This window comes from Clinocottus analis, unplaced genomic scaffold (assembly GCF_023055335.1).
Source record: "Clinocottus analis isolate CAN_PGR_092001 unplaced genomic scaffold, fCliAna1.0.p SCAF_16, whole genome shotgun sequence".
NCBI classification, from domain to species: domain Eukaryota; kingdom Metazoa; phylum Chordata; class Actinopteri; order Perciformes; family Cottidae; genus Clinocottus; species Clinocottus analis.
The window spans coordinates 10,161,374-10,177,343 of record NW_027175887.1 but is presented as its reverse complement, the minus strand read 5'-3'; the positions used below and the strand labels follow the sequence as shown (position 1 = coordinate 10,177,343).

Sequence of the window (15,970 nt, the reverse complement as noted above, 5' to 3'; positions counted from 1 at the left end):
AATTATATAAGCCATAAAAAGAGACCAAGTCCTGGACACCACCTGGGCTTTCTCAGCACTTTAGCCTTCGAGGTTTGGGACAAAAACACGTCTCTCAACTGTGTACTACGTCACAGCGCTTGTCTACTTAGGCACAAACAAACAACAAGCTACACTGAGGCCTCTCTTACCACTGCAATCAGTAAAATCTCTGAATATACTTCCCCTCCTCTGTCCCTCAATGCTGTAAACAAGGGTGGCACTAAAACCAAAGTTCCATATTTTGCTGGTGTTATTCTTTCCTGGCTGAATCCAGCCCCGTCGTGGCTAACTCAAAACGACAAAAGGAACACTTGACATCTCTCCAAAGTCTTTAACTCTCGCTTGGCTGCGTCTGTCTCGTAGACACCCTGCACTCCATTTTGATTCTGTGTCTTCGGTCTTTCCATCCTTGACAGCCCTGCGGCTGCCAAGCTCTGCTGGCAGAACAATAGACAGGCAGTTGACACCCATCCAAAATCTTTAAACCCCCTCACCACCCGCCCTTGCTCAGCCTGTATTTTCTAGGTTTTGTCTATGTCACTGTAACTTACCGTCTGTCTTTTTCTTACTCTCTTTGACCTGAATTGAACTATTCGCCGTGTTCATTTGTGTCTGAGCCGATATCTGTTTAACTCATTGCTGCATAGGCTGACATCATCCTAAAAGTTTAAACTTTCCATCATCTTTTTTTGCACCATCGCTCTCTACTCTGTCAAACCACATGCTCCACTAACGCCGTCATCCACTCTTCGTCTCTTTGATAATGGTGACCATATGGCTCTGCTATTCAGCTCTCTCTTTCGTCCACTTAATTCCTGGTCCAGTTGATTCAAAGGTCTTTAGTTGAAATTGTCTTTATAGTGGTGATCTGCTTTGCAGTGTCTTGCTATAAAATATAAATGTTATCTTTCTATCTTTCATTTGTTTTGATCAAATGTATAAGAGAAATATTGAATAAGTATGAACCTCTCGGCAGTTTAAGTACTATGGCAGGATAATAAAACATCTGTACTGAAATGCTTTGTGATAATGCATATTTTAGACAATACAACAAGGTCTTTTCTGATTTATTTAGCACCCAGGACATTATTAATTCTGATTACAATCTCTCCTAATAACTACTTTTACTATACTACTTGAGATGAGTCGGTCCTTAACTTTTTTCGAGTTGCTCTCTTTATCTAAAAAAAATTGTAAATTACCACAAAATGGACATATTTCAAATTACTTTCTGGACAGGAGTTGAATCAAAACAAAAACGACTATCTGCAGCCTTGCTTTGAAGTGGAATTCAATGTAATCACATGCTGTATTATCTGGGCCTGAGATGCTATTGACCAGCAGTTATGAGCATCGCTCGCCAATTAATCAAACAGTGACAGCCTTTCTGTGGGTAAAGGAACAAAGCAAACCGACAACACAGACAAACACTCCTTTCCTTATCATGCTCCACCTCTCATTTCCTTCTGCTCTAATACCACAGACTCTGCTTACTCAGCATTTCGACTAATGGGGGTTGATGAAGAAAATGTGCAGGAGCTCCAGTGGAGCACTGCGCTACTCCCTAAGGACTTTATCTGAAGCAGGCCAATGAATAAATAGGGTTGCTCACTACAACCCAGCCCCACTTACAGAAACCTCTGAATCATATTCTGCCAAAACAGACACGCAACCTGTGTGTATGCTGATGACTGCTTGCACTGTTGACCTAAACATCAGAATTGATGGGTTCATTCGATCTCACGGTCACGGAGGGCGAGAAACAATTTGATATGCAGCTTGTTAAGATGAGCTTTGCTGTTATGTTTATGGATGAAGGTGTCATTTACACACCTTCAGTGACTCAACTCTGACTCAATAGTTGCAGAATGAGACCGCAGCAGAATGAGACCACAGCAAAATGGACGGTGCGAGAGCAGACAGAAGAAGAAAAAACAGCGGGAGAGGGAGGCAGAAGGGAAAAGTGACACGAAGAGACACAGATGGAAAGTGATTAAAGGAAGAGGGGTGACCTCTGTCAGGTATATTCTACTGAGCACACACACATGCACAGTAAGTCAGAGATTGGCCTTTAGGCCTGACAGCAGGGGGGATCCTTGGGGCTGAAAAGTATGTGGTGAGAGGAGCAGCTGATAGCTGGAGTGGACACAGTAGGGAGGGCCGCAAATGAAGCCAACAAAGCCAGTTGAGCTCGAAGAGAGCTCAGGAACCAAATGCCAGATAAAGTACTGCACGGGGTGCAGTGGCTGCTCTCACCTCACAGCAAGAGGGCCCCAGGTTTGATCTCTGATCGCAGGTGATCCTTCTGTGTGGAGTTTGCATGTTCTCTCCGTGTCGGTGTGAAAATGGCAGATAATGCACAATATTTCTGAGGAAATTTGTGAATGATATATAAAAAGCAAATATATTGTATATACAATATCTTGGGCAATCTTTTAAAACACAAATGTATGGGATTCTTATTAAAAATGTCTCCACATGTTATGAAATAAAAATAATTATAGCAGATTCATTCTTTTTAATGCCTGCACTATCATTATCAGCCTGAAAAAGGCCAGCATTGCTATTTTATTCTCAATTAATCAACAATCATCTTTTTGTTTGGTCACTTATATCATCTGGTAAAAAAATAAAATAAATAGTAACCAAAACCCTGAAAAACAAATTAAATTTGATCGGACAGACGAAAGCAAGCAAAACGTCATATGCCCATCCTTTTATTGTCATCCGCTGGGCTGGTTCAAAGGAGCAACATATTCCAAACATCCATTTTCCAGTTCTTCCTGTGGGACCCCAAAGGCGTTTCCAAGCCAGACCAGATACAGAATCTTAACCAGCATGCTCTGAATGTACCCCGGGGCCTCTTACCATTCCGGACAACGTCGGAGGTCAACAACGGATGGCTCTCATTAGGCCTCCTGATCAGATGCCCGGACAACCTCAACTGGCCGCTTCTGACTCTACTCTGAGCTCCCAAAGGATGTCTGAGTGCTTCACTGCATCTCTAAGGCAGAGCCTAGCCCATTCTGTCACTCGCTCCCCAAAGCTCATGGCCATAGGTGAGGGTCGGAATATAGATGGACTGGTAAATCAAGAGTGTTGCCTTCTGGCCTCCTCACTACAACAATGAGGTACAATGCGGCTTTGCTGCTGACGCTGTAATGAACCGCCTAAACAAACCACTTGTACATCTCATATTCCACTTTACCACCGTTTGTGAACAAGACCCATTTAGGTGCATTGTGATCTACGTCTGCGGTGGGCAGACTCTTGGCATCGCAAAAAAACTTGAATACAAAAAGTAAATTGTTGGCACTTTGTATTCAGTCATCCTTTTGGTAATCATTTTGGTAATCAATAACAACAGAACTGTCATCTCGTGCGTTTCTGTCAATTGATTAATCGATTATTTGGCTGATTGTTGGAGCTCTATGTTACCCACAAATATATTCACTTGCTCAAAATAAAAAAAATATATTATTTTATATAATAAGGGACAAGAATGATTGCAGTAGATTAAAGATGAATAGCTAAAGATAATGAGAACAAAAAAGATTGTCGTAGAGTAAATAAGAGAAGATGCAGGGGTCAAAAAACGAGGCAAGGAAAACGACTTAAGATAAAAGTCTCACAGGAAGAGGGTGTGAGAGACAAGTATTTTTTAAAATAGATGTTTTCTTAAAGCTTTCTTAAAGCTTTTCTTAAAGCTAGCCTGAGACAAATTGTATTTCACAGTCTAGAATAAAATGTTTAGGCATGCAGCTATAAAATATACTAAAGGAATTAATGGCGGAAAACACACTTCACACTTATTGTATAATACACACACACACACACACACACACACACACACACACACACACAGGCTTCAGGGTGGACTGGCTTCACAGTCATCATCTCTCATTCATAATTCACACAGCCATTTATCACAGACGCTCTCCCGCTGTGCAACACTAACAAGTCACTACAGTTCACAAACACGGACAGGGCACAGCTGCATGTGTGGGTGTTTGCATTGAGTGTATCACAAAGTGCAGAAAGTGAGTCTGTGTAAGTGTGTGTTGGAGGGAGGGGTTTCCTGTGTGTGTCATCTTAAAGGCCGTAGTTTGAATTTGTTGCATCAATCATGTTTACAGACTCCGAAACCGTCGCCTGTCATTTAAATTATCGGAATAGTAAAAATGTCCTATGTTTTTTCACAGATGTAAAAAGCCAATAGAGGGGTGTTTGACCACTTAAAGCCACCGTTTATAAAAAACGCCGTCATCTAAAATGGCATCTGAAAAACAGGCAGGATGAAGCTGTAAATGTTGATGTTTGAATTGAATGTATTTTCAAAGTGTAGAAAGTTAGTCCGTGCAAGTGAAAGAGTGTGTGTGTGTGTGTGTGTGCGTGTGTGTGTGTGTGTGTGTGTGTGTGTGTGTGTGTGTGTGTGTGTGTGTGTGTGTGTGTGTGTGTGAGAAGTCATTGTGCATCTGTGTCACCTTAAGACTCAGCTCCATCTGTCAATGTCAGTAAAAGCTATTGTGTGTCTGTTAGCAGGAGAGCTTGCATTTTCTGTACCCTCGATTACAAAGGAGAAAAGCTTAGGGTGCATCAATGACTCATGATAGCACTTTATCGCTTGAGCATCTGCACGACCGCAAGGAGAGCTTAGCCCCATGCGCAGCTCAACTTACACTGCACAAGTACAAATCTAATTACCATAAACACAGTGAGACACAGCAGCATCAGGAGAGAGACACACACAGAGATGCCTTGTCATACATTTATTTCACTTTCTCAAGGTTCACATCTCTTTGTGTGCAGTTTGTATCTGTGTAGGCATTGTTTAGCAGCGGGGAAGAGTGGCTGCACATGTTCTGCTTATTCCTGCTTGGCTCACACAAAAATAGGCCTTCGCTGGGCTTTTACCTTAATATGAAAGCCAGAGCTTCAGCTGAATAGTCAATGTGGCCTCTCTTTCCCAGTCAGGGCACCAGTCCTTCCATCTAAAAAAAGAGCTTCCAGTTACCAGCTGACCCACGCCCCTTTCAATAGCTTGTTGCTATGGCAATTATCCTTGGTGGGACCAGGGTGCAGAGCTGGGGTAGGCTTAAGTGTGTGTGTGTGTGTGTGTGTGTGTGTGTGTGTGTGTGTGTGTGTGTGTTGCCGCAGATGGGAAATCTTCTTTTCCTTTTGGGTTAGGGTTCCTGTTATGAATGTGAGCCAGGTGGGGCCACACAAAAGACCTAAACAGGATGAACCTCATAAGACAACTCTATCTCTCTTTCTGTCTCACTCTGTATATCGGTTTCATTTCTGTCGTTGTAACGCCCTCCTTCCAAACCCTTTCCTCATTATCTGTTTTTTACCTGAGATTTGGTGAGACATTAACAAAAAGATAAATAAAATGCTGCATTTCTTTGTAGGGTCATTAACACAATGTTGTGAGACACTAATTATGATCTGAGCTGGTTGTGCATTGTTGGTGAGGAATGGTCTCGAGCCAATGCATAGCAGCCACTTGCTCAATATTGCAACAATTTCCAAGATTAGTAGTCAATTAGACACCAAAAAAAAAATGGGGAAATAGGGTCCAAGTTGAAAAATACTGATGGGGTTTCTTAGCAAAGTGAAAAGGTGGTTGCTGTGGTCAGCACGCCGTGTAGCATGTTCTACCTCACATACATTAGTGTTTGCTCAGCTGTGTCAGCATGTGTGCCTCCTTATCAGACAGAAAGTGTAGGCGCTGATATCATGCGTCCTCATCCACCTTGCCCTGGGTCATCTCTGTCAGAGCAGATAGATGCGGGACACTTCACCATTGAGTCAGTACGACAGCTATTGGAGGGGTCTGCTGAGACATGTTTGGATTAAGTGGAGAACAACAGGATACGAAGATGTTCCAACTAAAATATCCAACATTGTCAGTTTTATTATTAAAGTCACTGGAAGAAACATGCTCTCTGGTTTTCTCTTCTTGATCCAGAAAGTCATTCGACAACCTGAGTACAAATCTATGACTGCTTGCTGGGTCAATATTGCTGCACAGTCCTCCTGAAGGAGTACAAGTAGTTGAATCCTCCTGAGTAACAGTGTGACAAAGCAGATAACCTTAATCACTGCAGCTATAAAATCCAGCTAATCACCGCATCATAGACCTTGGATAACCTTGCCACAATGCCCCCATGTTTGCAGAGCATGACCAGAGATGCTGAAGCTCTGCCGACATTCTAATTAAGATAAGGCCAATGATCATAAATGATGAGATTGCGTTGCTGCAGGCTACAAAGCTACGCTGTGCTGAACCATATTACGCAGCACAGGGTGATATTGTACAATGCTGTGTAATGCATTATGTCGTTACGCTCTTAGCTGTAATCTATCTTTGCAGAGCCAAGCTCTTCCAGTAAGGGGGCTCGGTCTCGGTATAGCAGTTTGATCCCTGGCAGCCTCTGAAGAGCCACGTTCCCCTCCCCGCCTACAGAACCCAGTATGCGGTGTAATAGTTATCCTGGGTTCAATTTATCACTGTTTTTTTTTTAAACCAGCCAACATACTCTGGCTCTATGTCTACCCCTCCTTGGAGTAAGCCACTTCTCTTCACCATCAACCCCCCATGTCTTTCTACAGTAGGGTTGAATGCCGTGTGCATACTGATTTAAACTCGAGAGTCTAGACACAATTTATGCCAGGTATTTGATTTGTTGGCAGGAGAGAAGACAGCTGTGTATATATTAAGGTGGAAAAACCAAATGGTTTAACTTTTTGTCAAGTACAATAGTGTGTTGACTGACAGCTCACACACACACACACACACACACACACACTCACACACACACACGCACACACACACACACAAGATGTAAAATCAGGAGGCATGAATGTGTTCTCTGATTGTGGTTCACACTAGAGCTCAAAACTGAGGTCCAGTTACACGGAGACTTTGTGTAATGGTGGTTAGGCAACGCTGCTGCAGTTCTGCTCTGCCACAACCCATTGGACCACAGCCGAGTCTCAGAGGACAGTTCCTCTACTTTCCCTGTTGAGTTCTCTCTCACTTTCCTCCATCCCCGCTTCTTTAAGTGTAACCTCAAAACCAGCCTCATTTAACATTTTTCAAGGTCAGAGGCAGCAGCCATTATAAGTAATTCTCCACTGAACACTTTGCTGTAAGATAGTACATCCCTATGGAATATCATTCAAAGAGTAGGGGATGTGTCAGTGAGTTTCTCAAAAACACAAATAGCTCACCCGATAACCATACCTGTGAGTGGTGGGACAAGGAACATTCATCACAAGGACCATTTGCAGTTACATTATGCAGTGGGCTTAAATCAATCCTCATGTGGCCAATCACGTATTGTTCTGAAGATTTAACGGCGGAAAAGAAATTAGGACAAATTAATATGGTGGACAAGAATACAAATTTTTGTCCGTTATAAAGCCAGCCGACTTTACGGATTCTCTTTGATGTCCAAATGACATGAAACCCTCTCTTGTTGCCTCATCATAAATAAACACAGCCACGACAACCTCATTATAGGCAATCAATAATCAATAATTTGCTGTGATATAAACGGCTGGCTGGCATGTGAGTGTTTATGAGTCGGTATCACATCAGGCCAGCATGGGAAGATATGATGATTAATTACTATAGTAACATTATTCACTTTAGCCAAGAATTATTACCCAGAGTTGATTTATTAGAAATGTCACGCATGGCAAACAAGTCGAGAGGGACGGTCAGGAAGGGATATACTGTACGTAATCATCTGGCACAGCTTTGCTCAGCGGTTAAGTTTGAAAAGGTCATGCTCGAAATTTCAAAAGGAATCTGAGAACATGCCTTACATTAAGGTGGCGGGTTACTGAGAACCCAGTACATAATTAGCACAGTGGAAAGGGGTTGTGCAATTATAGCTGCCAGAAGCTGAAATTTACCAAATTGTACTTTTGATCACCAAAGTGAGGCTAGTATACATTTACGTTATTTCTAATGTTTTCACTCATTCACACTGCATTACAGTCAGAGCCTGAAGGACGATGCATACAAAACAGGCAAACTCTGAAAAGCATTAAGTGTGTTTAAAACCTGCTATTTTTTGTCTACTTGGGGGCAATGGAAACAAGTTGTGAATACAGCAATGACATGTTGTCATTGAGAGTGAACCAAAACAGCAAAGCTGTGGCTGTACAGATAAACAATGAGCTAAAAGTCACTCTGTGAAGCTGAGGAGAGCTGCAGATCAATCACGACACAAAAGCTTTCCCATTCACATTACATTGTCATTTAAGACATTTTTATTATAAAAAAACATAAATTCTAGCTGATTTATTGTTTGCTACTCAGACACCGAAAGCACTCTTGGCATTGCAGTCAAAGATAATAGAAGCGGCTGAGATCTGGAACACTGCTGTACATTCAAGCAAGAACTGGTTATGACTAATAACACTTCCTCCAGTTGTATTGTAACACACACAACCCTTCAACAAAATCAGCACACAAACACATTAATTTCCCCTGAAAACAAAGGCTTGGTATAGAGAAGAACCACCTCTGGCTCTCTGTAGTGATTCTGTCATCAGCAGAAATATAATAGGACCACACTCACAGTCTCCTCTGAAGGGGTAATCTTCTGCAGGTGCATTCACTCGACATTAAACACGTGAGGAAGGACATAGCTCCCATTTCCAGTAAGAAATGCACAACAACGTCTGGCATCACATGCAGCCCATCGTAGAGACGAATACACAAAGACTGTTCAGATCTCAGTGTATCCTTCGGACAGGCTGCAACTATTCACGATGAAACCGTGACCAAACCGGTCTGAAGACATCTGGAAAACTATAGTTATCAGACTAAACAATTAATAGATTAATCAGAAAAATCACTTATTCAGATTAAGTGGTAATGCAAATAATAAAATAATCTTTAGCCTCAAAACTATCTTGTTTTACTTAACCTTAAACACCAGCCATCCACCAGTGGGATGTGAACCGATGCCTCCTTTTCTTACTGAACCCACAGGCCTGGGGTCAGTGCTGAGGAGCCAACAGGATGCAGCTGCAACACTCAACTGACCACACGTGGTTGCACCCCATGTGAACCTCTGCTACAATGAGCCACAAATAGCTTAGAATTTCAGGGGGGAGCTAAAAATAAGGAAGTATACACTTTTAAGCATGTGCACCTACAGGATGAGACACAAAAGCCACAGCCTGAAGTCATTGTGTAACTGTACAATCACTCATAAACCAAAACACTATTTGTGAGAAAGTTAAACATCTCACTGACTCAAAAAGGACATTGAAACTACATAAAAAGGCAGCTGCACAGCAATCAGGGCCTTGATCAGAGCAATTTGCTTCAGTCAGGCAACAGGGACCAGCCCCAGCCAGGATCCATGCCTGGCTGCAATACCAAGTGATTAACACCGACCGAGCCAGACCGCGGAGGGAATTTTACAGCACCTAATCACAACTCTCTCTTGACAGCTTGCGCTCCCACTGGCACAGCAGATCTAGAGGAAGAGGATCAATCTTAAGGGAGCTCAAGACATGTTGGAGGTAAGAAAGACGTCGAGGAGAAAGAGGTGTGGTGATAACACTGTGCTATACGCATTTATCCTCACAATATGAAAAAGAACGACAAGAGCAAGAGCGGTAGTCCCTCATTACTCAAACAAATGAGGGGGACATGCAGGCCCATGAATCACTCTGCAGCTGGTAAACAAGAGGCGCTTTCTTTCCATCTTGTTGTGCCTTGACAGGTTACAGCATTTACTTCCAGGCCCAAATAATGGAAATATGTGCAGAGTCCTACAGGTACAAAATGTTTTGGTACTTTAAGCGCACAAATTATTAATGTGCACACACAAATTGCAAAATTGCATAAATTGCCAGTTAATATTAGTCCATGCCTGCTCTGTACAAAATCAGACATGCAGCCTCCAAGGAATCACCTTTCTGCAACTATTGAAACAAAAATAAACCTGAAATGCTAATTCAAAAGGGGTGAACACTATCTGCATTGCCTTAGTCACATCACTTACACTAGCTGTTAATGGATCAGCCAGCCTTTGATGATGAAAGGAGCCATTAAGCCAACATGTAGTTACATTGGGGCGTTTTGCATTAATGTATTAAATAATAGCTGCAGTCAAGATGTTTAGAGTCAAGTAAAAGAGAGGATAAGATAAAGGGTTGAATTTAAAGCTGCATCTTTAATAGAGAAGGCGACAGTCGCATTAGGTTGTAAGGCCATCGCTGCGGTTCAGAGTGAGGTTAAGAGAACAGGACACATTGAGGACGTCTGGAAGGTAATGCAATTGAACAAGAGAATAAAGAGTAGGAACAGACCGGGTGGAGAAGAGGATCGTAAGGACAATGGCGTGATACAGTCACTTAATACCAACACAACAGAGGGCACTTAGCGGACTCCCACCATTGCTAGCACACCTGTAAAGGTTACATTACAAGATGTTGAAACCTCAACTGGTCTGATCCACCTAGGGGGTGAACTGCAAATATGCTGGCATAGCCTGCAACATTTATTCTCGGGCTGGCAGAGAGGAATGACATTAACTTGTGCACCTTAGAATGTCTGGAAAAGTGTGCAAGCTAGTGGGGGAACAAATGTTTCAGTCAATTTTCTAGGAACCTGACTTGCAATTCTGATATTCTTGTTTGGAATTCAACAAAGAAGTCTGGAAAATGCAGAAAAATGTACTCAACTCACCACATTGGCAGAGACAATTAACAACACCTACCTTTGAGCTGGTCCGCCACCACACTCTGTCCTATTCTCTCAATGACTCGTCCGTCTTCATGCTGGTAGCGATCATCCAGGAAGTTGGCAGTGGCCTGTGATAGGTGGACCTTCCCAGCCACTCCCAGCTGCTCCATTAGGTTGGCCAGGTTGACGTCGTTGGACCAAACATCAAACTTGAAGCGTTTCATTCCCAGGATGCCACACAGTACAGTGCCAGTATGGACCCCCACCCTCATGTTGACCATCTCCCTCTTCTCTTGGCAGAACTGTTCAATAGCCTGAATCATGCCCAGGCCCATCTCCACGCAGCAATAGGCATGGTCTGGTCGGGGTTCGGGACATCCAGCCACACAGTAGTAACAGTCTCCTAGTGTACTGATCTTTTCACAGCCAGTGAGCTCACAAAGTCGATCAAAACGTCCAAATAAGTCATTGAGAAGCCCAACGAGGGCATGGGCTGATTTGTTGGCAGACATTTTTGTGAAACCCACAATATCTGCAAAGAGGATGCTGACAGGCTCCATCCGTTTCATGTTGAAGGGTCGGAAGATAATCTGGCCACGAGGGATGGAGGTTTTCTTGCGTTTATTGTTCTTGGGGCTGGAGATGGCAGCTGCAGCACCGCTGGTGGAGTATCGTTTCACAGAGTTATCACCGATCTCCTCGTCACCCTGCTTCATCAGTTCATCAGCCACAATTCTGGGCATGACAGAGTGGATCATTCGCTCCTTCAAGGCTTTCTCCACCTCCAAATCTTTGCCATGCATGATCGCTTGTCCCACCTTAAGGAAGGTGCTGCGTGACCGCACCTCAGACATAATGAATAGGTGGATGCCGATGGCGTGGGCACAGAGGTGAAGCAGAGCTTTGGCAGGGCCAAGCCAACATAATGTATCCCAGTCCGATTGAGAGTCGAAGCTCCAGTTTTCCCCTGCCTGGGTGAGATGCAGCCAGCCCAAACTCTCAAAAAAGACAGAGTAGAGGAACCCAAGGAAAACAGAAGCATATAGGCGAACATGGAGAACGCTGTATAGCAACAGGAGAACCTCGATACAGAGGGAGAAGGTGCCAACAGGAGACAAACAGGGCGACCAGGGGTTACTTCCCGGGAGCTTGTCATAGGACAGGTTATATGTGGGTCCCATGCCACTGAACTCTTCCACATCTAGTGCCGGTGTGGGAGTCTCCGGGTCCCTGAAGCTTGACGTCTGAATCTGGGGGGCCAAGGTCAGGGCGAAGGTTACAACAATGAGCAGCATAGACACTAGGTTGTACCAGTGAGAGTAGAACTTAGTAAAGGTTAAGAGGAAGAGAAGGAGGCAGAAAAGGAGGAAGGATGCAGTGGGAAGGAGAAAGGCAGTCCTGTCACAGCGGGAAGGGTTGGCAGCAAAGTATAATCCCCAGAGGAGGGCAGCGGCACTCAGGTAAAAGAGCACAAAGCGGAAGCGCCGCTGGGTCTGAGGGAAACAGCGTTCCCTACAGGCCTCCTCCAGGATTGAAGAGTCAAACTTTGGGTCCCAGAAATGACCAGCGGATCTCTCAAAAAGCTGAGGCATCTTCTTCTGTGGGCGATTGCTCTTGACCGCGGGCCTCTTTGCTGCGGACTCTCCGGAGCTGCAGCTGGAGGAAATGCTGTACTTGCAGTGCTTAGATCCCACCATGAAGCCTCCCCCGATTGAACCCAGCGGCCCGCCTCCATGCTTGTTGTGTTTGACACTACTGCCAATCCTTACGGAGACGCCTCCATCTCCACTTGAGTCACAGCTCACTTCTGTGTTGCGAGGCAGCAGTTGTTGATGTTGGGGAGATGCCATGTTGCTTTTTAATCTATATAAAAAAAATTAAAAAATCAAAGACCATGCAGAAGGGACAGTTATTGAAACTATAAAGTTAATAAAGAAGTAAGGCAAAGTCTGGGGTAGCTGTTTAACAACTAGGGCAATGATTGTGTATTCTTGAAAAGTAGGATAAAAAAAGGAGCGCACAAACAAAAACCTTTTGAGGAAATTCCAGTCAGTTAGCAGTGTAGTGGCTGTAGAAACGCCAGCAGACCTTTCAACGATCTTGAATAGTTCATTATTGCCCCTGTTGACGTCAATCCCTGCATTCCTCCACGTCTGTTACGGTGCACTTGAGACAGTAAGGTCCACGGGCTGCTTTTTCGGCTCCTGTCCACATCCACTCAGCTGCCTACTCACTGCATCACTTATTGGAAAAGCATTCAGGAAACCCTTGGAGAATTATAAAAGAATGTGCGTAACAAAAAAGTAAAACAATAAATAAAAAAAATACCAAAGTCGTGAGGAAATGTGTATAGGGTTCTTGAGATGTTGTAACTGATATGATATCTGGTTTAGAGATCTTGCTGCAGTCAGTATACTTTCAGGACTGCTGCGTGTCAATGCTCAGGTTTCCGTTGCTCTCAGTATCTTTCTGACTTTACCACGTTTTGTTTACAACTCTACAAAACGTTATCCAAAACGCATCCTCCACTTTGTCTGCGTTGTCTCCAACATGATGCTTCCCGTCTTGATATAAATGGCCAGCTTTGACATTCAAGACGCACATCATCTCCAGATAATTGGAACCCGAGCGAAAAAACTGCCATCAGCGTTTTTATTTATACCCACATGCTCCTCGCTGCAGGGCCTAATCGCGACTATTTCCGTGGACGTAGCCCCGTCCTTTCCTGACTTTCCAGTCGGGAGTCTCCAAGCCCTCAAGGGATCGTGTGCACAGAGGTCCGCAGGAGACAAAATGCATGAGACGTGGTGCGCAGAAAATACCCGATGAACTGTTTTATTGCAGAAGCGTAGCTGTCAGTGGCCCGTGTGTAAACACGCTCCTCGAGGTCTATGCACCAACCGGTCTAGGATCAGTTGTGATCGGTCTTGCTTTGGTTTCCACAGTCACCCCAAATGTCGCCAAATCATCGTCACAGTGCGCCCCAGGGAAATTGTCCAGGTATTCTGACCACGCCGGTTCCTGTCTGTATATTCTGCCACCCAGACGGGTAAGAAAAACAAAATGCAGCCTCCATAAAGTCTCTCCTTTTCTCCGAAGTAAACTTTGGCCACGGCAGCTCAGACCCCCTTTTTAAATGTCAGAGGACGAAAGCCCCAAGAGAGTCGGGCTAATTAAAAGGTCTCCACCTCCACTCCACGCCCCCCGCACCAAGAGTCCCACAGGTCAAGGCTAAGTGCTGCCTTGATCCATTCACTCGAAAGGAATGGCACTGGGAACACTGGAAAATACATACCATACCTCCAAAGAATTCCACTTAAACGCTGGACGAATAAGGGTTTAGGGCTGCTGCATCGTCCAGTGTCTCCATTCCCTGCATCGTCCCCAGTAAAGTGAGATTGTCTTATCTCCGTTATTTGCCCATTAAGTGTGCTCCGCAGCAGCGTCGAGAGGTGCGCGAAATCCGTTGTGCGCGCTATCCAGGCGCAGTGGGCAGAGCAGCAGCGGCCGCCACCATCTTCTGTGCGCTGACAGCCGTCCAGCCGCAAGAAATGTGGATGTGCGTGTGTGTATGTGTGTGCGTGTAAGAGAGAGTGTGTTTGTGCGTGTATGTGAGTGTGTGAAGTAGGCAAAAACAAAATATTGATGACTTCCGCCTTTCTTTTTCAAAATAAAATCACACGCGCGTTTGATGGCAATCTACACCGGAGCCCATACGTACTCGTACTGTCATTAGCCCTCTTAATTAAGTATTACAATGTCAGTCATGCATTGCCAGACGAAATAAAAGGCTCTAAAATACGTGAGCCTCAACCAAAAAATATGAACAATCTAAGTATTTTGTTTTTAAAGAAAGATTAATGTGCTTCCGTTTTGGTAGTTACTGTTGACTTGATGCAGCTGTGTTTGGCGATCTGAGGAAAGAAAGGACTGACTATTGATGGAAGGGGAGGGGTACACTCGAGGTACGTGCACGCAGAAAGGTAGCGAGCGCGTACTTTACAGAAGGGTGGGGAGACGTCTTGTTTTGACCGCAATGAGCGCACCCCCCTCCACTTTCTCGTGTTTCCAACCACTGCCCTTTTCAATTAGAATAAACTCTGCTTCGTTTTGTAAGGATACAATCATCTGAATCGGAGTGACAGCAGAAGAACAATCAAGGGCTCTCATTTCAGGGAAATACAATACAATAATGCAATTGTATTTTATTAAAGACAGACAAAGTGTCCTAAATACAAGGTCACTAAACTGCTCTAGACACTCAAAAGCAACAGGAATATTGGATTACACCAATGTTATTGCACCATTAAGATGATGCACAAACATTGCCTTTTTAAGGGATATGGCAATATAATCATACAGTATATGTGCAGGACAGTCTAGTAGAACTTGAAGAAACCAAATGTGTTATTCTCAATTCAGTGAGCTGAGAGAAATATTAAACAGCCCTGCAGTCAATACAGCTTTGCAGTTGAACCGTATATTGAGAAGATCCCCAAGAGGGACAGTGGATGCTTTCTACCCCTGGTGCATGTAGGTGAACAAAAAAAGCATGTCCTATATAAAAGGAATGACAAGATGTCCTCCACATTTGGATCAGAGTGCAATGCTGAGTTTTAGGGTCAGTCAGCATCATATTGTGAACTGGGGATTTTCAAATCAGAAAAAACGCCCTTTGCATGTCTATGATGAGCTATGTTTATTGTAGATTGTATTGTACATGATCTATAACATACCCTTACACACACACACACACACACACACACACACACACACACACACAAACAAGCACACACACACACACACACACACACACTAACACATACACAAACACACACACACACCCGCACACACATGCACACAAAAGCACAGTATGTGTGCATTAATGGAAATTGGCTTTGGTCTATGCATAAGAAAAATGTGTTTGGGCATTTCTTAACTTTATTTTCCATTTGGAGTTTCCTCAGGATCTATGCAAAATAATGTTTGAGGAAGAGTAAAAAACACACACACAGAGGAAACGCATGCAGGTTTAAGTCAGTGTGTCTCGGGGTCTCACACCCAGTCGTACATGTACCAAGCACACACACGCACACACATACACACACTCCCCTTCCCACTTCCAGTGTCACGACAAACTGTTGATGCATTGCGGCTATAGGAAAATAATAAAATAATAATAATAATTTGAAATCCAAAAGTGGGTGATTGAACTTTCAGAGAAAATAA

The 15,970-nt window shown here is 43.8% G+C and overlaps 1 protein-coding gene across 1 annotated transcript in view; it reads right to left on the bottom strand.

Annotated features, from left to right (window-relative positions):
• LOC137786505 (adenylate cyclase type 9-like) overlaps positions 1–14,289 on the bottom strand; it is a 29,909-nt gene extending 15,620 nt beyond the window's left edge. Inside the window, exon 1 of the mRNA XM_068578415.1 lies at positions 10,776–14,289. Within this exon, the coding sequence (XP_068434516.1) occupies positions 10,776–12,591 (1,816 nt within the window). The 5' untranslated portion in view covers positions 12,592–14,289. The remainder of the gene's footprint in view (positions 1–10,775) is intronic.
• Positions 14,290–15,970: the final 1,681 nt, after the last annotated feature.